Raw genomic sequence first — 27,304 nt, 5'->3', positions numbered from 1 at the left:
TTTCACACATCTGCTTTAATTTTTGTCAAACTACCTGTAATTAGTTTTAATTGCAAAGAATAACAATGAGTATGTAGCATGGCAATTCATACCCTATTATCTGCTGGTAATACAGAAGAAATGTTAGTTTACTTTTCTTCTTTTCAATTATGAAAGCATCATTTTCAGATTAAATGGTAAAATATAGCAGTGAAGAAGTTGATATAAAACAGATTAGTTTGGAATGAGAAATTACACTGTTGATTACTGGACTAGATACAAATTGTTTGACTATATCTATAAATGTAATAAAAGGCAGTTTCATACCCACTTGCACACTTAATCTGGTTTTCTGCCAGATCTGTTTGCAAGACACCAGCTGATACATCTCTCATCAGTACAGGAAAACTGGATTCCATCAAAGTGAAAAACAAAAGGCAGCATTGAAGCAATAGATTTCTTTAAAACCACTTATAAATTGGAAGCACTGATATAACGCTAATTATATATTTTTATGAAATCCAGAATTATTGATTTCAACACCTTCAATCTTCATAAAATGGAAAATTCAATCCTTTCATTTTTTCGGCATAAACTGAATTAAAATATTCCGTCTGGGCTGCGGTGAAATGGTATTTCCAGTCTCCAGCGATGCCTGTAACAGAACGTATCCTATTTACATTAGCAGCTTCAGAAAGGTTACAGTAAAAGAGAAGGAAGAAATTGCATTTTATAAATTACCTGAAGACTTTAGGGTGTCCCCAAAAACTTGTATCCCATTAAAGACTTTATGTTTAGTCATTGTTGTAAAACAGAAATAGGGTAATGGGGATAGAGCCAGGTTGGTATTGTAGTCAGTGCAGACTCGATGGGCCAAATGGCCTCCTTCTGCACTGTAGGGATACTTTGATTCTATGAATGTTGCCATGAGAGCCTCGGACTGAGGGGGGAGACAGGTCCTCACTTTATATTGTAAAGCCAAATCTCACAGTGCAGCGCTCACTCAATACTAGACTTTGAGTTCAAATCTCTGAACTGGAACTCAAAGCCACAACCTTTTGATTCAGAGATAAGAATTTGACCCATTAAGCCGCGCTGTTATTGGTTTATTTTCAAATGTTTTTGTCTAACATCTACACTAGGATTGCCCAACCTTTACAGGCGGGGATTATGTTCAGTTACTTCTCACTCAGCGGTCAATGAGCAAATGTTGGAAAGATAAGGGGAGACCCTCTGCCGCTGTTTACGAAGGGCAGGAATGCTGGTGAGGGTGCGATCTCTCGAAGGCTGAGGTGGCTGGCGGGGCAGGCTGAGGGACTGCCAAACGTCAAAAAATATGGCAGGAAACACCAGCCAAGGAGCTAGTGGCTACACACTGCTTTTCCTGCCTGACTCAACACTTAGTTAAAATAAATAGAAGCAATTTCGCTCAAGTTTTGACACAACATTGAATGTGAATTTCAGAAAAAAATCAATGTCAAAGCAACAAATAAATCATTTATAATAATTAATAAAAATGACAATCAATATAGTGCTGAGCAGCTGAACTAACCAAGAAAACCTTTCTTTTGCCCTTTTGTTAAGTAGCAGCGTGAGAGATACTTGGCTTCAAGTCTTATCTCTCTAGCGCTGCTACTGTAAGTTATAAGGAGAGGCTGGATAGACCGGAACTTTTTCCCCTGGACTATAAGAGGCTTAGGGGTGATCTTATAGTGGTCTGTAAAATAATGAGAGGCACAGATCAGCTAGATAGTCAATATCTTTTCCCAGGGTAGGAAAGTCTAAAACTAGAGGGCATAGGCTTAAGGTGAGAGGGGAGAGATACAAAAGTGTCCAGAGGGGAAATTTTTTCCCCACAGAGGGTGGTGAGTGTCTGGAACAAGCTGCCAGAGGTAGTAGTCAGGGTGGGTACAATTGTGTCTTTTAAAAAGCATTTAGACAGTTGCATGGGTAAGGTGGTTACAGAGGGATATGGGCCAAATGTGGGCAATTGAGACCAACTTAGGGGCTTAAAAAAAGGGTGACATGGACAAACTAGGCCAAAGGGCCTGTTTCCATGCTGTAAACTTTAAGACTCTCGGGCTCTATGACTCTAAGTCCTGATCATCCAGCAGGGTGGGAAATGGGACTGAGCTAAGGAGTTGTCTTTATCTAACACTGTTTGCCTCCCATGGCTCAAACTGTGAGACGGTCTTCAGGGAATTCATGTGAAAATGAGAAGCAGCTGCCTTTCAGCCTGGACTTTGCTCCCTTCTCTCCTAGCCAGCTTTGTGGATGGGTTTTGGGGAGGAAGTGAGGAGAGAGGTTTTGGGGTGTTCCCCATGTCTCACTCCCAGTCTTGGGGCCTCCCTCTCTTTCACGCACTGACTCCTGACTTGGACCTGTGAGGTTTGGACATTTTCACTTCTGGAGGAAGGATTGGGGATGGCTGTGAAGGTGGGAATATGTACTCCCTCACTCTGCCTTGTTGGAGACTCTAGGTGGGGGCAGGGGGTGGTGATGAGGGGTTTGCTGTTCCTGTGGCTTCCCCTCTGCTTGTTTAAGGGCTGGTGCTTGCAGGACAACAAGACAGGGAGAATTCACCACGATCCCTCACACTTATGTTGTTCCTCCAGTCACTGACTGAAACAATTAGCAGCAAAACTCAGCGCTGTGGACCCGGGTTCGATTCCCGGCTTGGGTCACTGTCTGTTTGCACGTTCTCCCCGTGTCTGCATGGGTTTCCTCCGCGTGCTCCAGTTTCCTCCAAAGTCCAAACGTTCACTGCACTGGCCATGCTAAATTCCCCCTTAGTGTCAGGGGGACTAACTAGGGTAAACGCATAGGGTTATGGTTGGGATTGTGACTGGTGCAGACTCAATGGGCTGAATGATCTCCTTCAGCATGTCGGATTCTATGAAAAGTGGCAGAGAAACTGCCTGTGATTGGAGGAACAGCTCTTTAACTTGAATCTTATCTGTATTTTGGATAAGCTGGATAGGAATGCCTGATGGGCTGGATTGTGGCCTGTAGTTTGGATAAGCCTGATCTATACTACAGGGACAAGTCTGCATCTGTTTCCTGTTTGGTTTCAAAGTAAAATGGCAGCAAATGAGAATCGAGAGGATGAGAGAGTACAAATCAAAAGGAGAGCGGCTTAAAAAACTGCCAATGATAAAAACCAATCTTCAGTGACCAAAAAATATCTGTAGTAAGTCCCCATTTTAAGTGACGTCACTCAGTGTTGTTTAGCAATAATGTTTATAATGGACAGAGCTGATATGTTTACTTAGGGCTGGGGTTTATACTGGGGCTGATGTAGCATGCATGACCCAATTGGAAACATTTTGGAACAGCCTCTCCCGCTTGCTGCTTCCCTCCCCGAAATTCCCGCTTGCCAATTTGCTCCCTCACCCTCCCCCTTGCTATGTCCCCTCTCACTGCCTCTTTCACTAGCCCTCACTTTTTGAGTTCATTTATGAGACATGAGCGTCGTTGGCTGGATAGCATTTATTGTCCTGGGAGGGCAGTTGAGAGTCAACCACATGGTTGTGGATCCGGAATCACTTGTAGGCCAGACCAGGTAAGGATGGCAGATTTCCTTCCCTGAAGGATATTAGTGAACCAGATGGGTTTTTCCAACATAATAATGATAATGGTTGGAATTTTTATTGAATCCAAATTCCATCATCTGCCGTAGCAGGACTCGAACCCGCGATCCCCAGAACATGAGCTGAGTTTCTGGATTAATAGTCCAGCGATAATATCACGAGCCCATTGCCTCCCCTTGTCTGAACTGCGGTGTCCCAGGGGATAACGTGCAAACAATGACCCAAGCTGGGAATCGAACCTGGGTCCCCGGTGCTGTGTTTTGCTGCTGACTCTTGTAAGGAAATTTGTACTCAATATGTAAGCATGTTAGTACTTAGAGAATTTGTACTGAATAATTGTGCCTAAACTGGATATGAAATATGGAAGCAAGGATAGTATTAGAATGTCTTCCTTGAAGTAGAATTGGGATGGGTAATCAAGTATAGCTGATTTGTAACCTAATATAATCAAGTGTAGCAAATGTGATCAAAGCAGGAGGCCCAGAGAAGCAATATAGCAGTTACTTACTAGCAAATGCAACCAATAGTCCCTTAGGGGACAATGGACACAACCCAGCTGTCCAGCTTGAGATTGACCGTAATAAAAAGGAAATAACAGCATGTTTTTCTTCACATTCGGCCTAAGTCAGCTAAACCACTATTAGTGTACAAGCAGAGTCGTAAAGATAAAAGCAAGGGATATAACCACCATGGTTTCAAGAAGAAAAGAGAGGAAACAGGGGGTGATCAATCTCAAGCAAGACAGATAAAGGGTCAGTGGGTCGTAAAAGCGAGATAAGGATCTTGAGGTATGGAGCTGAAATGTGCTTAAAAAGACTGTAAGCCGATGGCTCGTTGGAGTGTTCCGGACATCCCGGCTTTATTTCTGTTGTACTGGAAATAAAGTCCATTGCTTGGAGGATTACAACTCAGACTCTCTGTTTCAATCGGGTTAAATAAGTTGTCGTCTTGGGGAACCACGACAAAATTGGCGCTGCGAGCAGGGTGCTGTGGGAGACCGCCCGGAAACTAGCATCGGGAAGGAGTAGTGGAGACAGTGGTCTGACTGGGGCTGGACATCCCAAAGCCGGCATTCTGACAGCAAGGTAAGCAGACTTATATTGCATGTAAATCCTTGTTGTCGGAAAAAGGGATCTCGAGGCCCAGCGCACCCGGCTCTCTGCTGGTCCTGGATCTCCCCAACCCAAAGAATATCCTGCAAAGGTAAAATTAAATTGGGGAAAATACTTTGAGAGACTGAGTCTAATCTGAAGGGTAGAGTTTTGCATGCAAAGCGCGCTGCGAATACTGTGTTGTCTGTGAATGGGTAAAAAGTGCGACGCAAAAAGAACCGAACGCTAATAGATGCAACTAGGTTAAGTCAAGCGGTTTGGAGCGGGATTCCAGGTTACGACTTGCCCAAGGAGAGTAAGTGTAGGAAGGCCTGCCAGTCCGAACCTACCCAGGACCTCGGGGAAAAGACGTCAACCGAGAGGGAGAGAGATCTGTGAGAGATTGCTCTCTTACCTAATACGGTAGTTAAAACTAGGGGGAGGTTATGTGATGAGGGAGCAGAAAGAGTAGAGAGAAGTATGTCAGTGGAACTGGGAACCCTGACATAGGCTTTTACTGAGGTGCGGGGTGAACGCTAATAGCAGTTATGTATTTGGAATTGTGCATGACTATATGACTGTTTGAGAGAGAGAGAAGGGGATTTGTCACGACATGAGACACCCATCAAATTTATTAGAGGCCAGTGAGCTCCCACCAGTAAAGGGTTAAAAAAAGAGACAAGCAGGCTGGCTCTGTATGGTACAGAGAGAGAGAGAGAGAGAGAGGGAGAGAGGGTGGAACTGTGTAATTGAGACCCTCAGGTGATGTAATAGGTATAGCCAATCAAAGTGAATTGCTTTAAGTTTACTAAATTATGCAGGGATCGGACAGAGATTTGAATTCTGCCAAGTGGGAAAGGTGGCATTACATTGCATTTTAAAGTTGTAAGGAGAGTTAACCAGTTAGGCACACAGTAGATTTGATTTTGTACTTGCCTGTGTTGGTTACAAAGGCAGAGCTGTAGAAATAATTAAACATGTAGATTGCACATTAGAATGCTTTCAGTATTTCTTTGTGCATCTGTGTTCCAAGTGATATTTTGTTTTATTGTACCAGAATTGTAAGAAGGTGCAAGGGTCTTGATTTAGTGAGGATATTTAAAGGTGATAAAAATAAATCTTATTTTGGATTTTCTGAATCAGGCTTTAGTTAATTAAACTGCTGTACTTTGACTCACAATTAGTCTCAGAGGTATCTTTACCTACAAGAATTGGTGTTGAAACCTGGGGTCTGTTTACGGGTCCGGTTGAATGGCCACAACCGGAGCTCCGGAATAGATTACCGAATTTAAGGGAGTGAATCAAAGTACAGTAGGTGCTCATCTGTGATGAAAGAGTGTGAGAGTGTGTGAGAGGTCTGAGCTGAGTATGTGCAAATAAGGAGGTGTCTGTCTTTACACCCAGCCTTAGACCAGTTGTTAAGAGGGGTAGCCCCCTATGCGAAGCTCAGAAGTTTGAAGTGAGTGTAAAGGCTAGAAAAGGATGCCTGGGATGTGATATTCAGATGAGAGTAAGAAAGAATCTGTCTGAGAGATCGCCGGAGTAGAAGGGAAAGCCGGCTTAATAGTGTGAGCTTAAGGGTGTAAGCCCACGAGTGTAAGCAGTGGTACGGAGGGGACTGATCACCCCTGATAGGTATCACCGGACTGTGATAAGAGCGACCTAGGGGTGGGATCCATTTCACCCACTAGATCAACAATGGAAATGATTGGGAAAAAAAAGGACAGAACTAAGATAATTGGAATTCTCTTAGTTTGAATTAATTAAACGGATTTAAACTGGATTAATTGAACACATCTCAGTCTTGGGTAAAAAAAAAATTGGGCTGACGACAAGGAGAGAATTGAAACGTCAGAATCACAGATTAGAGAGTTAGAAAAGAGAAACCAAACAAAGAAAATAGCACCGATGGTGGTGAACCAAAAGACAGAGGAAATACCTGCACCGATGCTAGGGAGAAACGGAGATGGAGGCCAGCCCATCATAACCTATAACATTTCTGCCTTCCCGCTGTCCATGAACCCAGGAGGCTATGGCTTAAATTATCAACACCCTTATGCTTCACAAAATCAGACTGACTGGAATAGAAATGGGAAAGGACAAGGAGGTGGTAGGCCACCCTATCAGAATCAGAGAGGACAGGGACAGGGAAATCAGCAGCTTCTAAGGCAGGGACCGCCGCCTGGCCCTCCAGGCGTATGCTGGGGGTGCGGGGAAGCAGGACATATAAAAAGAAACTGCCCACAGAACTCTTACAGGCAGGGAGAAAACCAGCAGCAGATAGGCCAGCAAATGCCATTGAATAACACCCCTGTGCTGCAGGGACCTGTGAATTTTCGGAGCTCCCTATAGGGGGGCCCTGAGAACCCTGAAATGGTAGGACAGTACGTACAAATAACAGATACAGCAGATCAGGAACCCATAATTAGTGTTAGAGTAGGAGGGGTTGAGGTCCCCATGATGATAGACACCGGCGCCACGTGTACGTGCATACAAACAAAATATGCGAATCACCTACCATTATCAAACCAGTTTGTGAAAACTGTGGGGTTCTCGGGGAAAGTAACATTAACTCAGATGACAACGCCGGTACCTGTCATCATTGGAAGCAAAACTACTCATGTACCTATATTAGTGTGTGATAGAACGCCATTAAATTTATTAGGAAGAGATGCAATCTTAGGTTTAGGACTAAAATTAGAGTGTACAAAACAAGGAATTGATTTGATGGGAGTGTATTTACTCGGAGTGCCAGGGAAGGAAGGGGTTAATGTGTACTGGTTGGGAGACATAGAGGAGCAAGTTAAAAAACAGGTATGGGAAGTTTGGGGAGAGCTGATAGATACTTGGATTCCACAGGCCGAATGGCCAAGGACAGAACTACACAGCACAATGATATTTGATGAAGAACAGAAACCCGAGATACAGGAGAAATGGGAAAAGGAGGCAGGACGAGAACAGGAGATAAGGTCGGAAAGTATTTTAGTTGGCCCAGAGGGAGCGGCCCTCACGGTTGTGAGGAATGAATGGGTTAACAAATGGTTCTCTGTATCTGGGTCGGAACCACATGTTACATTAAAAGTGAATCCGAGACACAGATCAAAAGATCTAGGACCAATGGTACTGAGGGCACGGGAATTAGAATTTGTTCAGACAGAAAACGTAGATATTTGGACGTCCAGTAATGGACAAATGTTGAAGATAATCGTGGATGTTAAAATGATTGGGAAAACAAAACAGGTAAAAATAGAGGCAGAGATTGAGAAGCAGGAGCAGGAGTGGAGAGAGAGCTTAGAAAAGGATTTGAATTCCCTCCCACAGGAGTTGTGGTCCAGACAGGACACTGATGTAGGGAGGGTTAAAAATGCTAATCCAGTGGAAGTTAGACTAAAGACCGGACGACAAGGACCTTACAGACCACAGTATCCGATTAAGGCAGAAGCAATTGAAGGAATTAGAGGAACAATTAGGGGACTGATAGAAGCAGGGGTATTAAAGGAAACTCGGAGCAAGTGTAACACACCACTGCTACCGGTAAAAAAGGCGGACGGGGAAAAATGGAGATTAGTGCATGACTTGAGGGCAGTAAATGAGGTAGTGGAAGACATGCCAGTAGAGGTTCCCAACCCCTACACCCTGTTGACTAATATACCGCCTGAAAGCAGATGGTTCACTGTAGTAGACCTATGCTCAGCATTTTTTAGCGTGCCGCTAGCTCAAGAAAGCCAGTATCTCTTTGCATTTACATTTGAAGGGAAACAATACACGTATAACAGGATGCCCCAAGGATTCAAGCATTCCCCACATGCATTCAACCAAGTGTTGAGGGCAGATTTGGAGGGGATACAGTTGGAGGGAACATTAATACAGTATGTGGATGATTTATTATTATGCGCAGAGACAAGAGAGCAATGCAGGAAGGACAGTTTAAAACTATTGGAAAGATTAGCAGAAGGGGGTCATAAAGTATCCAGGAAAAAGCTGCAGTTGTGCCAGGAAAAAGTAGAATACTTGGGGAGAGAGATATCAGCAGGGCACAAGGGGATAGCTTCACAGCAAATAGAAGCAGTACTAAAAGTTCCGAAACCACAGACGGTGGGGCAAATGATGACATTTTTGGGAATGACAGGATTCAGTTCTGAATGGGTGGAAAGCTATGCAGAAAAAACACAGGCACTACGAAAGATAATGAAGGAGGCGGGGTGTGAAGAATTAAAAGCCAAACTAACATGGGACAAAGATGCTTCAGAAGCATTTGAGAATATAAAGAAAGAAATGGCACAGGCACCAGCATTGGCTTTACCAACCTATGACAAACCTTTTGATTTATTTGTGAGTAACAGAGAAGCAGGGTTTGCTACAGCAGTATTAATGCAGGAGAATTGCAAGGGCAAACGAAGGCAGGCTGTAGCATATTACAGCACCAAGCTAGACGACGTAGCAATGGGGTATCCTCCTTGCTATCAAGGTCTGGCAGCAGCTTGGTGGGCATACGAAAAAGCAGCCACAGTCACAATGGGATATCCGATAAACATACATGTATACCACAAGGTAGCTGAATTGATTGAAAAAGGGAAATTTGTCCTGACGCCGTCAAGAATTCATTACTTTCAAATGTTGACCACATTCCCTGACATTACGATAGTGAAGTGTAATAGGGTCAACCCAGCTGATTATATGCCATTGCCACATGAGGGAGAGGAGCATGAGTGCATCAGAGAGACAAGAGCGTATATGAAACTGAGGAAAGACCTGAAGGCTGATAGATTAGACACAGCAGGGAAGCGAACTCTGTATGTTGATGGTTCGTGCTATAGGGATCATATAGGAAATCACGCTGGTTATGCAATAGTTGAACAGAAGGGGAACACATTTGAGGTGATAGAGGCGAAAGAATGTGAGCAGCCATGCTCAGCTCAGTTGGCGGAGCTTAAGGCATTGACCAGAGCATGTGAGTTAGCAAACGGGGAAGCGGTGGAGATTTATACTGATTCGGCCTATGCCCACGGGGTCTGTCACCTATTTGGGGCAATATGGAGGCAAAGGGGATTTATGAAAAGCGGAGGAGGACCAATACTACACGAAGGTCAAATCAGAACATTAATACGGGCCATGATGAATCCAAGAGAACTAGCTATAATCAAGTGTCAGGCACATAAAAAGGGAACAGATAGCATTACACAGGGAAACTCCAAAGCCGATAAGGCAGCTAAAGAGGCATCAGGATGTGCCGAAGCTACGATAGCCCCGGTAGAAATAGCAAGATCGCATCCAGGGCCAGGTCAGGGAAACATCGAACCCCAAATTACATTAGAAGATGTAGCCCAAGCGCAGGAAGAAGCCTCTGTGGCTGAACAGACAATGTGGAAGGATAGGGGAGCCTTGCAGGGACAGCAAGATAAAATATGGAGAAATGGGGAGGGGTTGATCATAGCACCCACACCTCTACTAACCGTACTAATCAGCGAAGCACATGGGGTTGATCACTGCGCAAGGGGGGAAGTGACCAGAAAGATCAAAAAAGAAGGATTTTGGTCCCCATATCTACAGAACTCAATTGATTACATACTAAGTCAGTGTGAGGTGTGTGCTCAGAATAATATCAGAAAGGGCATTACTGCCCCAATAGGGCACATACCCATTCCCGAAGGACCCTTCAAACACTTATGCATGGATTATGTGGATATGGGAAAGGTGGTAAGAGGGAAAAGATATATGCTGGTGATTATTGACAGATTCAGTAGATGGATAGAAGCAACGCCATCCAAAGATCAAGGATCTGGAACGGTAATTAACTTCCTGTCAAAAGAAATTATCCCAAGGTTTGGCATACCCATGCAATTAAGTTCCGACAATGGGTCTGCTTTTATCGGAAGGGTGCTGAGAGAGACTCTCTCAGCATTACGGATAAAGCAGAAATTTGGATGTGTGTATCATCCTCAGTCCCAAGGAATGGTGGAGAGGGCAAACGGAACTCTTAAGGCTAAAATAAGTAAGATTTGCAGCGAGACAGGGAAAAACTGGATAGATGCTCTGCCATTGGCTTTAATGCAGTACAGAAGTCAGGAAAACAGAATCACACATTTGAGTCCGCACGAAATGATGACAGGAAGAGTAATGCCGGTACCAAAGATCAGGGGGGCAGGGGGCCCCTCATTGGAGTGCTTAGATCAGGACACAAGAGAGTATATACAGCAATTAACTATTATACATAGAACTATATTTGAACAGGAAAAAGCCAAGGAAGAGGAGAGTCCTGCAGCAGAACACCAGATCAAACCTGGAGATCGAGTATACATCAGGAAGTTTCGGAGGTGTTGGAACGAACCGAGGCGAGAGGGACCGTTTGAAGTGACCAAAGTTTCTCCCACGGCGATACAAGTAGAAGGCAGTACATTGTGGTATCACTTAAATCATTGCACCAGAACGGTACCAAGGGAGGTGGGGAAGGGGCCTCTTTCCCCACCTGGGATTTGGAGACTATTTCCCTCAGGGACTTCCTTGACCCACAGTAAAGGAAAATGGAGTGTAGAGAGCATAGAGATGCAGAATCGGGGAGGTAGGGGAATAAGGCATTAGATTGGCTTCTGGCAGAAAAAGGAGGAGTGTGTGTTATGTTTGGGGACCAGTGTTGCACATTTATCCCTAATAACACTGACCCAGAGGGGTCATTCACACAGGCCATGAATAAGCTGAAAAATCTCAGGAGAGAGGTGAAGGAGAATGCTGGGTTCGGGCATGGGGTATGGAATTGGCTGGACAATATGTTAGGAAGATGGGGGGCCTGGTTTGCTAAAGCTGGAGTTGTGACAGCCATGACAATAACCATCCTGGGATTAATATTTTGCTGTTTTTTACCTGTCTTGAGATCCCTCCTTGCTAGATTGGCAGTGCAACAAATGGTGACACAAGTGACAAGCAACCCACGTTTGGGAGGAACAACTAAGGAATGGGGAAACATTGAACTGCCCCCGCTGGATGAATTCACAATGACCCTGGTTGAAATTGAAACTTGTCAGTTTGCGAAATAGCTGCACTAGTGAAGGATCGTTCTACAACCTCACCGATGCCTACGGAGACCAAGAGACTTAGTCTGTACACAGGAATCAGTCTTTTTCCCTTCCCTAGACAAGGGTGGGAAGGTTTTTGGCTGATGACTGTTAGGAGCAGGCAATCTGGGGGAGCAACCTAAAAATTCGGACTTTTGCTAGACAGGCCATGATAAGACTAGAATGGGGACATTAATCCCTGACCAAAATACTCGGCTCCCCCACGTTGCCTACAAGTGTAATTAAATATGTGCATGTGAACGGGGTCAAACAGGGGGACTATCTGCGATGGCCTTGATAATTGGAATGAGACTAGGGGATAGTCTCAAAGGGGGGATATGTAAGGAAATTTGTACTCAATATGTAAGCATGTTAGTACTTAGAGAATTTGTACTGAATAATTGTGCCTAAACTGGATATGAAATATGGAAGCAAGGATAGTATTAGAATGTCTTCCTTGAAGTAGAATTGGGATGGGTAATCAAGTATAGCTGATTTGTAACCTAATATAATCAAGTGTAGCAAATGTGATCAAAGCAGGAGGCCCAGAGAAGCAATATAGCAGTTACTTACTAGCAAATGCAACCAATAGTCCCTTAGGGGACAATGGACACAACCCAGCTGTCCAGCTTGAGATTGACCGTAATAAAAAGGAAATAACAGCATGTTTTTCTTCACATTCGGCCTAAGTCAGCTAAACCACTATTAGTGTACAAGCAGAGTCGTAAAGATAAAAGCAAGGGATATAACCACCATGGTTTCAAGAAGAAAAGAGAGGAAACAGGGGGTGATCAATCTCAAGCAAGACAGATAAAGGGTCAGTGGGTCGTAAAAGCGAGATAAGGATCTTGAGGTATGGAGCTGAAATGTGCTTAAAAAGACTGTAAGCCGATGGCTCGTTGGAGTGTTCCGGACATCACGGCTTTATTTCTGTTGTACTGGAAATAAAGTCCATTGCTTGGAGGATTACAACTCAGACTCTCTGTTTCAATCGGGTTAAATAAGTTGTCGTCTTGGGGAACCACGACACTCTTTCAGTCAGTGACTGGAGGAGCAACATGAGTGTGAGGAATCGTGGTGAATCCTCTCTCTCTCGTTCCCCTGCAAGCGCCAGTCCTTAAAGGAGCAGAGGAGAAGCCACGAGGAACAGCAAAGTCCTCATCGACCTGCCCGCCCACCCCCACCTTGGGCAGCTGAGTCTCTAATAAGACAGAGACTAACATGCTCAGCTGCCGTTATTGAACAAATTCATTTACACTTCTCCAACAGAGGGCAGCAGACAAGGAAATGTCATATATAATAAAGTGGACTGATTAAAAACAGAAGATAGTTTTGTGAGGGGGAAATTGTCTCAGGTCCTGGATGAAAGGGAGATAGCGGGTATTTGAGTATATAAAAACTTGTGCATCATCAGCCACAGCACCTTATAGTAGGAAGCCTCTCAACGCCGGGTTAAAGTCTAACAGGTTTATTTGGTAGCACGAGCTTTCGGATCACTGCCCCCTCATCAGGCCCCTTCACTCACCTGATGAAGAAGGAGCAGCGCTCCGAAAGCTCGTGCTACCAAATAAACCTGTTGGACTTTAACCCGGTGTTGTGAGACTGCTTGCTGTGCCCACCCCAAGTCCAACGCCGGCATCTCCACATCACAGCATCTTACTGACTACATCAGTTGTTTTTGAAAAGTCCCGAGGTTTATAAAAAGAATCCAAATGGCCCACACCTGCCCCGCCTCCCGGTGTTCCTGTGGTTTACCTTTTCGTAAGAAGTTGCTTTCCTTCTGATTCATCACGTCCTCGGGAACAAAGCTGTAGTTGGACATGTTGTTTTGCTTCATGTTGTCAAATTTGCTTTGTTTGGCAATAGTTTCAATTGCATCACCACTCAGCTGCTTTCCCAGGAATTCTCCCAGTTTCACCAAAACTCCACGCATATCCTGAAAAAGAATTGTTTGCAGTCCTTTAGGATTTATTGCATGATCATTCCCAGTCAGCCACACTCACTCTGACTACAGAGTTTGCACAAATATCTGACAATGATAATTGGAAAGAGATCTACTTCTCTGTTAACGTTTGCTGTTTAATACTCTACTACAGTCACATAATGTAAATGAAAATGCGCCTAATATGATCTCTGTAGTACAGGCAGCTTCTGAAGAAGATACAGAAAGGCAGACAGTTCCCATTACTTTATCATTCTCAAACTGGTCCCAATTCAAAAATCTACGATCATCTCAAGGTATTAGATTCACAAGAAAAGTATTATTTGAGAACTACCCAGGAATCAGCAATATTTAGATAAAAATAAATGCCAGAACAGTGCATTTCTAAATTTGAAAGAGCAGTAAGGGTTCAAAGTTTGTTTATTTGTCACAAGTAGGCTTACATTAACACTATAATGACTTGAAAATCCCTACTCATCACACTCCAGCACCTACTCAGACACACTGAGGGAGAATTTAGCATGGCCAATCAACCAGCACATCTTTCCAACTGGAGCACCTGGAGAAAACCCATGCAGACATGGGGAGAATGTGCAAACTCCACTCAGACAGTTTTTGAGCATTGCTTAAAAAAAATGATGGCTGGTGAAGAATTGCAAGAATGCCAAGTTTCTAAAGGAGTGTTAATTAGTTGGAAAGTCAACCTTGATTGGTTGAGATGTTGCCATGGCAATTGCCCCAGAGAGCAATCATTATGCAGGCTTTTGTTTGTTCAAAAAAGGGTGCAACACCTGGACATGTTCCTTTTACCTGCGGAGGACAGGTCTATCATAGGAATATGTGTGGCTTTTAGCAGGTATAAACTACCAAATCAGCTTGGCTCGTTTGAGGTGTACAAAATTACGAAGGACATTGATCGGGTAGCAAGGAAGAAACTTTTCCCCATAATAGAGGAGTCAATAACCAGGAGGCATAGATTTAATGAAGGGATAGGGGCTTTAGAGGGGATTTGAGGAAATATCTTTTCACCCAGGGAACGATGGGAATCTGAAACTCGCTGCCTGAAAAGGTGGTAGAGGCAGGAACCCCTCACCAACATTTAAGAAGCGTTTAGATGAGCACTTGAAACACCATAACATACAAGGATATGGACCAAGTGCTGGAAAGTGAGATTAGATAGGTGCTTGATGGCCAATGCCATCTCTAATTGCAAAGTTTCATTTATAACAGGACTTGGGAAATTTGGCTAGGTGCATTGGCCCAAACAGGCACCGGAGTGTGGCAACTAGGGGAATTTCGTTGTAACTTCACTGCAGTGTTAATGTAAGCCTTACTTATGACTAATAAATAAACTTTTACTTTCAGTTAATACTTCAGTTAACAGTTAACATTAACACTGCAATGAAGTTACTGTGAAAATCCCCCAGTTGCCACGCTTCAGCATCTGTTTGGGTACACTGAGGGAGAATTTAGCATGGCCAATCCACCTAACCGGCATGTCTTTCAGGCTGTGGGAGGAAACCCACGCAGACACGGGGAGAATGTGCAAACTCCACACAGACAGTGATCCTCGGCCAGGCTCCTGGTGCTGTGAGGCAGCAGTGCTAACCACTCAACACTCAGTCAACGGTTTTGGGAAGCAGAGCACTCAAATCTTTCAAACTAACATATGACTTTACTGAAATGGATGTTAGGAGGTAAGGGCAGATGTTACTCCTCTCCAAGCTACAGAAAGTGGAAAACTGTAAAAGCAAGCAAAACAAAATGTTCCCATACCTGCAACATCTCTTCGTAAGTTAGAAACAAAATGTTATCCTGACCCTTCACAGCCCACCAACTCTTAATATGGTCAAACCAGGAACCAAACATTACTGCTGAAAGGGTGAAGAAAGACAATTTAATAAATATTAGACATACAAAAAGTGTTGCTGTTCTCAAAGGCAATCATTTGCCATGCGAACCAAAATACCAATTTGATGTCAAAGCACTCAGAAGGACCCCACGCATCCTGGACATTCTCTCTTCTGCCATCAGGAAAAAGATACAAAAATCTGAGATCATGTACCAACCGACTCAAGAATAGTTTCTTCCCTGCTGCCTTCAGATCTTGAATGGACCCATCTCGCACTAAGATGAGCTTTCGCTACACCCCAGCTACGAGCATAACACTACATTCTGCACCATCTCCTTTCCTCCTCTATGAATGGTATGCTTTGTCTGTATAGTACGCAAAACTCTTTTGTAAGAGTTTTTATAAATATATAAAGAGGAGGAGGCTGGCTAGGGTGAATGTTGGACCCTTAGAGGATGAGAGGGGGGATTTACTGGTGGGGGATGAGGAAATGGCTGAGGCGTTAAATAAGTTTTCTGCCTCGGTCTTCACAGAGGAGGACGCGAATAGTTTGCCGGGTACTAAAGATAGAAGGATGGTAGGAGTTGAGGGCCTGACTGCGATCACTGTCACTAGAGAGGTAGTGCTTGATAGACTAGCGGGACTGATGGTGGACAAGTCCCCAGGACCGGATGGAACGCATCCCAGGGTTCTGAAGGAAATGGCGGAGGTGATAGTGGATGCCTTGGTGATTATTTTCCAAACCTCGCTGGATTCCAGGGAAGTGCTGGAAGATTGGAAAACGGCTAATGTTACGCCGCTGTTTAAAAAGGGTAGCAGGCAAAAGACAGGGAATTATAGGCCGGTTAGTTTAACGTCTGTTGTAGGAAAAATGCTTGAATCTGTCATCAAAGAAGAAATAGCGAGGCACCTTGAGAAGAATTGTTTGATAGAGCAGACGCAGCACGGATTCGTTAAGGGGATGTCAGATGAATTTACTGGAATTCTATGAGGATACGTCTGGTGCGGTGGACGGAGAGGAACCGGTGGATGTGGTGTTTCTCGATTTTCAGAAGGCGTTTGATAAGGTGCTGCACAAAAGGTTGTTACAGAAGGTTAAGGGGCATGGAGTTGGGGGTAAGGTGTTAGCATGGATAGAGGATTGGCTATCAAATAGGAGGCAGAGAGTAGGTGTCAATGGGTGCTATTCTGATTGGCGGTTGGTGACTAGTGGAGTGCCCCAGGGATCGGTGCTGGGGCCTCAGCTATTTACCATTTATATAGATGATCTGGAGGAGGGAGCTGAGTGTAGGGTGTTGAAATTTGCTGATGACACAAAGGTAAGTGGAAAAGCAAATATTGCGGAGGGTGTAGAAAGTCTGCAGAGGGATCTGGATAGGCTGAGCGAGTGGGTGAGGACCTGGCAGATGGAATACAATGTTGGCAAGTGTGAGGTTATCCACTTTGGCAGGAATAATAGTAGGAGGGACTATTATTTAAAGGGCGAAAAGCTGCAGCAGGCGACGGTGCAGAGGGACCTGGGGGTCCTTGTGCATGAGTCGCAAAAACCCAGCTTGCAGGTGCAGCAGGTGGTCAGGAAGGCGAATGGGATGCTGGCCTTCATAGCGAGGGGGATTGAATATAAAAGTAGGGAGGTCTTGCGGCAACTGTACAGGGCACTGGTGAGGCCGCAGCTGGAGTACTGTGTGCAGTTTTGGTCGCCGCACTTGCGCAAGGATATTTTGGCCTTGGAGGGAGTGCAGAGGAGGTTTACTAGGCTGATACCGGAGTTGAGGGGGTTGAGCTACGAGGAGAGGCCAAATAGACTGGGCTTGTACTCGTTGGAGTTTAGAAGGATGAGGGGGGATCTTATTGAGATGTATAAGATGATGAAGGGGATGGATAGGGTAGAGGTTGAGAGGTTCTTCCCGCTCAGAAAGGGCAGTAGGACTAGAGAGCACAGCCTCAAGATAAGAGGGGGGTGCAGTTTAGAATGGAGTTGAGGAGGAACTTCTTCACTCAAAGGGTGGTGAATCTCTGGAATTCTCTGCCCATTGAAGTGGTGGAGGCTACCTCGCTGAGTTTATTTAAGACGCGGGTAGATAGGTTTTTGGTAGGCAAGGGGATTAAGGGTTATGGGGAGAAAGCGGGTAAGTGGAACTGAGCCACTTCAGACCAGCCATGATCTTATTGAGTGGCGGGGCAGGCTCAAGGGGCTAGATGGCCTACTCCTGCTCCTATTTCTTATGTTCTTATTAAAAACAATACTTTTTACTGCATACTAATACATGTGGCAATATCAAATCAAATCAAACCAGCTCTTTTATAGACACAGCACTGACTCAATGGGCCAAATGGTCTCCATCTGTTCCATATTGTCTGTACTCAACCAGCCTTGAAAGAAATGATGACATGTCACCAAATCTGTTAGCTCAGTGAAAGGAAACAGGGGAATTTACATCCTTCCATTTAAACAAAATGAATGAATCAATAAAGAACATTACCTTTTCCTTCCAGGAACTTATGAATGAATTCGTCAAAGGTGCCTGGGTTCTCCAAGAATGAGGCCATTTTGTGATAGTGGAAGGAAGAAACCAGAGCATCCTTTGGATTTCGGATCACATAAACAACCTGGAACAAGATTCAAGTCGGCGCCAACAGAGAATAAAAACACAATCACTTTAATAGAATGATTGGTGGTTATTTTCCAGACGTCGCTGGATTACGGGGAAGTGCCGGATGATTGGAAAACGGCTAATGTTACGCTGTTGTTTAAGAAGGGTGCCAGGCAAAAGGCAGGGAATTATAGGCCGGTTAGTTTAACATCTGTGGTAGGTAAAATGTTAGAATCTGTCATTAAGGAGGAAATTGCAAGGCATCTTGAAGGGAATTGCTTGATAGAGCAGACGCAGCACGGTTTCATTAAAGGGAAGTCGTGTCTGACAAATTTACTGGAGTTCTATGAGGATGTGTCTAGGGCAGTGGATAGAGGAGAGCCGGTGGATGTGGTCTTTCTGGATTTTCAGAAGGCGTTTGACAAAGTACCTCACAAGAGGTTATTGCAGAAGGTCGAGGGACATGGAGTTGGGGGTAGGGTGTTAGCGTGGATAGAGGATTGGTTGTCAAATAGGAGGCAGAGAGTGGGGGTCAACGGGTGCTATTCGGATTGGTGGATGGTGACTAGTGGAGTGCCCCAGGGGTCGGTGCTGGGGCCTCAGCTTTTTACCATTTATATAGATGATCTGGAGGAGGGAACCGAGTGTAGAGTGTCGAAATTTGCTGATGACACCAAGATTGGGGGAACGGCAAATTGTGCGGAGGGTGTGGAGAGTCTGCAGAAGGATCTAGATAGGCTGGGCGAATGGGCCAGGAAATGGCAAATGGAATTTAATGTTGGCAAGTGTGAGGTGGTCCACTTTGGTAGGAAGAATGGTAGGAAGGACTATTACTTACGGGGCGAAAAACTGCAGCAGGCGACGGTGCAGAGGGACCTCGGGGTCCTTGTGCATGAGTCGCAAAAACCCAGCTTGCAGGTGCAGCAGGTGATCAGGAAGGCGAATGGGATGCTGGCCTTCATAGCGAGGGGGATTGAATATAAAAGTAGGGAGGTCTTGCTGCGGCTGTATAGAGCATTGGTGAGGCCGCAGCTGGAGTACTGTGTGCAGTTTTGGTCGCCACACTTACGCAAGGATATTTTGGCCTTGGAGGGAGTGCAGAGGAGGTTTACTAGGCTGATACCGGAGTTGAGGGGGTTGAGCTATGAGGAGAGGCTGAATAAGCTAGGCTTGTACTCGTTAGAGTTTAGAAGAATGAGGGGAGATCTCATTGAGACATATAAGATGATGAATGGGATGGATAGGATAGAGGTGGAGAGACTCTTCCCGCTCAGAAAGGACAGTCGGACTAGGGGGCACAGCCTCAAGATAAAGGGGGAGCGGTTTAGAATGGAGTTGAGGAGGAACTTCTTCACTCAAAGGGTGGTGAATCTCTGGAATTCTCTGCCCGTTGAAGTGGTGGAGGCTGCCTCGCTCAATATTTTTAAGACGCGGGTTGATGGGTTTTTGATAAGAGAGGGGATTAAGGGTTATGGGGAGAGGGCGGGAATGTGGAACTGAGCCACGACAGATCAGCCATGATCTTATTGAATGGCGGGGCAGGCTCGAAGGGCTAGATGGCCTACTCCTGCTCCTATTTCTTATGTTCTTATGAACCACTCCACAGCCACCAGCAGCCTAGGCCTCACGTACAGAACGAGGCTCAAAATCCAGAAAAACCCCCCACCGCACTATGCAGGGTAGGAGCTTTCTGCAAACTGCCTGGAATGGAGACACAGAGATACACACACACTCAGGGAAAAGAGGGAATGAGAGATAAACTGAGCGAAAAAGGAGAGCGAGAGAGAGAGACAGAATGAGTGGGAAAGGAGAGCGAGACAGAGCGAGAGGGAAAAGGAGGGTGAGAGAGCGCAGGAAAGGGGAGAGCGAGAGAGACACTGCATGAAAGGAGAGTGAGAAAGAGTGAGACAGACGGGAAAGGAGAGGGGGAGCCAGGAAGGTGAGAAATTTGGAAAGGAAACAGATTGGAAAAAGATAGAGAATGAGAAAGGAGAGTGAGAGAGACACATAGAAAGAAAGAAAGGAGGGAGAGAGACAGTGGAACAGAAGGAGGGAAAGAGAGAGAGACAGGGAAAGGAAAGCAAGCAAAAAAGTTGTGCAGAGTTTCCAGGGAGCTGTGTGAGGGGCACAGAATCTCTGCTCCTCAGGGCTTGTTTGGGTTAGTTTGATCTAACAGTATCACTGTCACATTCACTGATTTACTTTATTTTGTAAGTCTGGAATGTACAATGCTGTTGAGTATTTCAAACTGTACGTTGGCTTTTCTGGATAAGAAATGTCTGAAGGAACCAAATTCCTTGATTCTCATGGGAATTCAAGATTCACAGAAAAGCTTTTTCACTTAAGGATGTGATTTTGAGGATTGCATCTACAATTCATAGTGAGGAAAATGATGATAGTGACTGTGGAGGGAATCTCAAATGACACACAAACCAGTGTCACAATCAGACATCCCCCAGCACTAGAAATAATTGGAGTTGTACAGAGGCAACTTGTTGGCATTTGTGCCGGTGAGAATTCTGTACCCATCACAAAGGCCCTATAGTAGATGTCACATCATAGTACAGAGCTCACATTGTCTACAAGGCAGGCATTCCTAACACTGAGAGAAATCCCTCATGGCCAGTTCAGCTTCAGTGTTGCTGCATTTTAACAGGAGGCTGTGCAGACATCCACTTGTGCCACTGTAACTGTGCAACCAGTCCTGACAAGTTAACAAGACACAAGGACTTACAGCGGCACAATGGTTAGCACCACTGTCTCACAGCACCAGGACCTGGGTTCAATTCTGGCCTCAGGTCACTGTCTGTGTGGTGTTGGCACGTTCTCCCCGTGTTTGTGTAGGTTTCCTCCGGGTTCCTCCCACAGTTCAAAGATATGTGGGTTAGGTGGATTGGCCATGCTAAATTGTCCCTTGGTGTTAGGGGGATTTGCAGGGTAAATACTTACAGAGATAGGGCCTGGATGGAATTGTGGTCAGTGCAGACTCAATGGGCCAAATGGCCTCCTTCTGCACTGTAGGGGTACTGTGAAGAATTAATAGTAAAACATTATCACACTCTAGCATTAGCATAATGGAAATTTACTGTAAGTGTACCCTGCAGTTCACCATTTTCTCAATGTATTATTAAGAGTTTGTTATCCGAACAAACCGCAGGATCCAACAAAAAGTGGAACAAACGGGAGTGCGATGATATTCATGTCCTTACTCTTACTATTCTCCTCAAGCTTTTTCACTTAAGGATGTGATTTTGAGGATTGTATCTACAATTCATAGTGAGGAAAATGATGATAGCGACTGTGGAGGGAATCTCAAATGACACACAAACCAGTGTCACAATCAGACATCCCCCAGCACTAGAAATAATTGTAACTTTTGGGATTTTTTAAAGTTTCACTCATTCTGTCCCCTGATTTCGTTTTTGTTTTTTTGCTCCCTCCATCCCCGTAACAAATTAAAAGGAAAAAATAGTACTTCACTTTTGCTTTTGACGTATAGAACGACTTTGGCATCAGATGATAAAAAAGATGTGTTGTAATAAGCCGGGGTGAAGGTCTGTTCTCCAGTAGTGCTTTGCCACTCTTTTGCTCCAACCATGGAACACGCTGCCAGTTTTGCATAGTGTGAATGGGTGTCAGATCACCTTCGCTGAAAATTAAAGGCAGTATTTCTTGCATCCAGGTAGTACCTGTTTATATAAATTGTACAAGTTATCTGGATATTATAACCAGAAAGATCATTCTCACATTGCTTCGTACAATAAACTACGAAATGAGAAAAGGCCAGTCATATGTCTCCTTCAAGTTTCTAGGTGTCCAGATCACCAACAATCTGTCCTAGTCTCCCCACACCGATGCTGCAGTTAAGAAAGCCCACCAACACCTCTACTTTCTCAGGAGGCTAAGGAAATTTGGCATGTCCACTACAACTCTCACCATTTTCTACAGACACACCACAGAAATCATTCTTTCTGGCTGTATCACAGCTTGGTGTGGCACCTGCTCTGCCCAAGACTGCGAAGAACTACAAAGAGTCATGAACGAAGCTCAGTCCTTCACGCAAACCAACCTCCCATCCATTGGTTCTGTCTACACTTCCCACTGCCTTGGCAAAGCAGCTGGCATAATTAAGCAATGCACACACCCCGGTCTTCCACCTTCTTTCATCAGGAAAAAGATACAAAAGTCTGAGGTCATGTACCAACCGACTCAAGAACAGCTCCTTCCCTGTTGCCATCAGACTTTTGAATGGACCTACCTCGTATTAAGCCGATCTTTCTTTGCACCCTACCTATGACTGTAACATTACATTCTGCACCCTCTCCTGTCTTTCTCTATGAACGGTATGCTTTGTCTGTATAGTGCACAAGAAGCAATACTTTTCACTGTATCCTAATACATGTGATAATAATAAATCAAGTCAAATTTACTCACCTTTCTCCATGTCCCTTGAATCATAAAACCCCTACACTGTAGAATGAGGCCATTCAGCCCATCGATCCTGCACCGACAACAATCTCACCCAGGCCCTAGCCCCATAACCCTGGCCACTCTCCCTAACACTAAGGGTCAATTTAGCATGGCCAATCAACCTAACCTGTGCATCTTTGGACTATGGGAGGAAACCGGAGTACACAGAATAAACCGAGCAGACACGGTGAGAATGTGCAGACTCCATACAGTCAGTTACCCAAGGTGGAAATTGAAACTGGGTTCCTAGTGCTATGGGGCAGCAGTACTAACCACTGTGTCACCATTCTAACTGCGCAGACTAAAGCAGCAGCTGACGAAAAAGTTTCAAACTGATTTCTTTTTACTGCTGGGAGCAGAGTTTCAGGGGTTAATGTCCAAAATCCCTAAAGCACATCAATAAAGAACAGTCTGCTAATCAGCAATGTTGACATGACCAACAATGTTGGCTGAGTGACTGGGCGAGGACCTGGCAGATGGAATATAACGTCAGCAAGGTTATCCACTTTGGTAGAAGTTATAGTAGGAGGGATTATTATTTAAAAGGCGAAAAGCTGCAGCATGCTACGGTGCAGAGGGACCTGGGGGTCCTTGTGCATGAGTCGCAAAAACCCAGCCTGCAGGTGCAGCAGGTGATCAAGAAGGCAAATGGGATGTTGGCCTTTATAGCGAGGGGGATAGAATATAAAAGCAGGGAGGTCTTGCTGCAACTGTACAGGGCACTGGTGAGGCTGCAACTGGAGTTGTGCAGTTTTGGTCGCCGCACTTGCGGAAGGATATATTGGCCTTGGAAGGAGTGCAAAGGAGGTTCACCAGGCTGATACGGGAGATGAGGGGGTTAGACTATGAGGAGAGATTGAATAGACTGGGTCTGTGCTCATTGGAGTTTAGAAGGCTGAGGGGGGATCTTATAGAGACATATAAGATAATGAAGGGGATGGATAGGGTAGAGGTAGAGAGATTCTTCCCGCTTAGAAAGGACAGCAGGACTAGAGGGCACAGCCTCAAAATAAGGGGGTGGCAGTATAGATCAGAGTTGAGGAGGAACTTCTTCACTCAAAGGGTGGTGAATCTCTGGAATTCCCTGCCCATTGAAGTGGTGGAGGCTACCTCGCTAAATATATTTAAGTCACAGGTAGCTAGGTTTCTGATAGACAGGGGAATTAAGGGTTATGGGGAGAAAGCGGGAAAGTGGAACTGAGCCACTTCAGATCAGCCATGATCTTATTGAATGGCGGGGCAGGCTCGAAGGGCTAGATGGCCTACTCCTGCTCCTATTTCTTATGACCGTGTCATGATAATTGGTGCAATGATCTGACACAGCCACGATGGTGTGATCCAACAGCTTTACTATCCTGGGCAGGGCTAGTGGATTATAGGATGACCCAATGAAAAACCCAAGAGGTTTGTGTTAATTTGGCGTGAGAGAGAACCCCTGGCTACGCAAACTGGGAGCTGAACAGTAATATTCAAGTCACTTCCATGAAGTTAGTGATATTAATAGATTTGCATCAACACTTCTTGGCCTTTTGGCTAAGATTAGGTGTGGTATCGGTGTCCTGTACTTGACAGAAGCCACTGAGGTTACAGCAAGGCTTCATTTGAAGCAATTTATAAAAATTCCATCTAAGCCTTTTGGCCAAGATGCAGGTGAGATCAAGCACTGCTCCAATCAGCTTGGATCATGTAGATCAAGCCCTAGATTGGAAGCCTGTCTTGTCAGCTTGGATCTGGAATGTCTCACTTTGAAAGGGATTTTGATTGGATTGAATTGGAAAAAAAGTAGCTTTGCACCATCTGCCAAGTCCTGGGATGGATAGGATAGAGGTGGAGAGACTCTTCCCGCTCAGAAAGGACAGTAGGACTAGGGGGCACAGCCTCAAGATAAAGGGGGGGTGGTTTAGAACGGAGTTGAGGAGGAACTTCTTCACTCAAAGGGTGGTGAATCTCTGGAATTCTCTGCCCATTGAAGTGGTGGAGGCTGCCTCGCTAAATATTTTTAAGATGCGGGTTGATGGGTTTTTGATAAGTGAGGGGATTAAGGGTTATGGGGAGAGGGCGGGAATGTGGAACTGAGCCACGACAGATCAGCCATGATCTTATTGAATGGCGGGGCAGGCTCAAAGGGCTAGATGGCCTACTCCTGCTCCTATTTCTTATGTTCTTATGATTTTTTCTTTTGTTCATGGCATGTGGGTGTTGCTGCCCATCCCTAACCTTGAGGAGGTGGTGATGAACTGTCTTCTTGAACAGTTGCCGAGGTGCAGATACACCCACAGCGCTGATCACACAGCTGCAGGAAAAATAATCCTACTCTGATAGCGGAGGTCAGTGACTGTGCAGCGAGTGGCTGAGAACTCGACACAGCAAGTGTAGCAGGTTGGATAATTTCAGTTAAGTAGTGTTACAATCACCTTCAGTGTCAGTCCTTTCTCAGAAGATGAAGGAAATTTGGCATGTTAGCTACAACTTTCGCCAACTTTTACAGATGCACCATAGAAAGCATTCTTTCTGGTGAGACCACAGCTTGGTCTGGGCTCCTGCTCTGCCCAAGACCACAAGGAACTATAAAAGGTCATGAATGTAGCCCAATCCATCACGCAAACCAGCCTCCCATCCACTGACTCTGTCTACACTTCCCGCTGCCTCGGCAAAGCAGCCAGCATAATTAAGGACCCCACGCATCCCGGACATTCTCTCTTCCATCTTCTTCAGTTGGGAAAAAGATACAAAAGTCTGAGCTCATTACCAACCGACTCAAGAACAGCTTCTTCCCTGCTGCCGTCAGACTTTTGAATGGATCTACCTCGCATTAAGTTGATTTTTCTCTCCACCGTAGCTTTGATTATAGCACTACATTCTGCACTTTCTTGTTTCCTTCTCTATGAACGGTATGCTTTGTCTACATAGTGCACAAGAACCAATATTTTTCACTGTATACTAATACTCTCTCTCCCTCACCCACTCGGTCTCTCACCTCCACCCTCTCTGTCTCTCACCTCCACCCTCTCTCACCCTCACCCACTCTCACTTCTCCCTTTCTCACTCCCTCCCTCTCACTCTCTCTCCCCCCTTCCTCTCTCTCTTTCTCCCTCTCACTCACTCCCTCCCTCACTCTCCCTCACCCACTTTCACTCCCTCTCCCATTCCCTCCTCCCCGCCCTCTCCCTCACCCACTTCCTCCCTCACCCTCACTCCCACCCAATCCCTCACTCCCTCCCCCTCCTTCCCTCTCTCCCACTCCCACCGTCCCTCTCCCTCTCTGTCCCTCTCCCCTATTCCCTCCCTCACCCTCACTCCCTTCGAATCCCTCACTCCCAATCCCTCCGTCCCTCTCCCTTCTTCCCCCCATTCCCTCCCTCACCCCCTCCTCCTCACCCTCACTCCCTCTCCCTCCGTCCCTCTCCCTCTCCCCCCTCTCACTCCCCCTCCCCCTCTCACCCTCCCTCACTCCCTCTCCCTCCGTCCCTCTCCCTCTCCCCCTCTCTCACTCCCCCTCCCTCACTCCCAATCCCTCCGTCCCTCTCCCTCACCCCCTCACCCCCTCTCCCCCCTCACCCTCTCCTCACCGGATTTGGGGTAAGTGACGATGAAAGTATCATCATCCCGGACCTGGAATTCCTCTCGGGCGAACCTCAGGCTTTCCTCCGAGTGAATCAGGCTGGGATAGAGTGAGCCCTCGTACTCAATGTTCAAACTCATCTCTGCAGCGAGACCGAGCGCCTCGACTACAATCAGCAGACAGCACTGGCTCCGAGAGCCGCAAGCTCCAGCCGAACAAGTACTTCCCCAGAGACAAGCAGCGTGACACAGACCCAGTGAGAGAGAGAGAGAGAGAGAGCACTGACCCAGAGAGAGAGAGAGAGAGCACTGACCCAGTGAGAGAGAGAGAGCACTGACCCAGTGAGAGAGAGAGAGCACTGACCCAGAGAGAGAGAGAGAGCACTGACCCAGAGAGAGAGAGAGAGCACTGACCCAGAGAGAGAGAGAGAGAGCACTGACCCAGAGAGAGAGAGAGAGAGCACTGACCCAGAGAGAGAGAGAGAGAGAGCACTGACCCAGAGAGAGAGAGAGAGAGAGCACTGACCCAGAGAGAGAGAGAGAGAGAGCACTGACCCAGAGAGAGAGAGAGAGAGCACTGACCCAGAGAGAGAGAGAGAGCACTGACCCAGAGAGAGAGAGAGAGCACTGACCCAGAGAGAGAGAGAGAGCACTGACCTAGAGAGAGAGAGAGAGAGCACTGACCCAGAGAGAGAGAGAGAGAGCACTGACCCAGAGAGAGAGAGAGAGAGCACTGACCCAGAGAGAGAGAGAGAGCACTGACCCAGTGAGAGAGAGAGAGCACTGACCCAGTGAGAGAGAGAGAGCACTGACCCAGAGAGAGAGAGAGAGCACTGACCCAGAGAGAGGGAGAGAGCACTGACCCAGAGAGAGGGAGAGAGAGCACTGACCCAGAGAGAGAGAGCACTGACCCAGTGAGAGGGAGAGCACTGACCCAGTGAGAGGGAGAGAGCACTGACCCAGAGAGAGAGAGAGAGAGCACTGACCCAGTGAGAGGGAGAGCACTGACCCAGTGAGAGGGAGAGCACTGACCCAGCGAGAGGGAGAGCACTGACCCAGCGAGAGGGAGAGCACTGACCCAGCGAGAGGGAGAGCACTGACCCAGTGAGAGGGAGAGCACTGACCCAGTGAGAGGGAGAGCACTGACCCAGTGAGAGGGAGAGAGCACTGACCCAG

General features: G+C 45.9%; 1 protein-coding gene across 2 annotated transcripts; it reads right to left on the bottom strand.

Annotated features, from left to right (window-relative positions):
* On the bottom strand, positions 1 to 26,385 carry LOC145356535 (sulfotransferase 2B1-like). Of its 2 annotated transcripts, none has more exons than XM_080209283.1 (6): positions 26,137 to 26,385; positions 21,578 to 21,786; positions 17,987 to 18,113; positions 15,428 to 15,525; positions 13,465 to 13,645; positions 1 to 634 (listed from the first exon to the last, which is right to left on the bottom strand). In XM_080209283.1, the coding sequence occupies exons 1-6, from the start codon at positions 26,267 to 26,269 to the stop codon at positions 525 to 527; spliced, it is 858 nt and encodes a 285-aa protein (XP_080065409.1). In that variant the 5' UTR covers positions 26,270 to 26,385; the 3' UTR covers positions 1 to 524. The 2 variants fall into 2 exon arrangements, with proteins under 2 accessions (XP_080065409.1, XP_080065411.1); XM_080209285.1 differs by having other exon boundaries at positions 15,428 to 15,522; positions 26,137 to 26,366.
* Between the last annotated feature and the right edge of the window lie 919 nt (positions 26,386 to 27,304).

This window comes from Carcharhinus amblyrhynchos, chromosome 21 (assembly GCF_965287045.1).
Source record: "Carcharhinus amblyrhynchos chromosome 21, sCarAmb.v2.hapA, whole genome shotgun sequence".
Taxonomy (NCBI): domain Eukaryota; kingdom Metazoa; phylum Chordata; class Chondrichthyes; order Carcharhiniformes; family Carcharhinidae; genus Carcharhinus; species Carcharhinus amblyrhynchos.
This window is presented reverse-complemented; position numbering and strand designations above follow the sequence as displayed.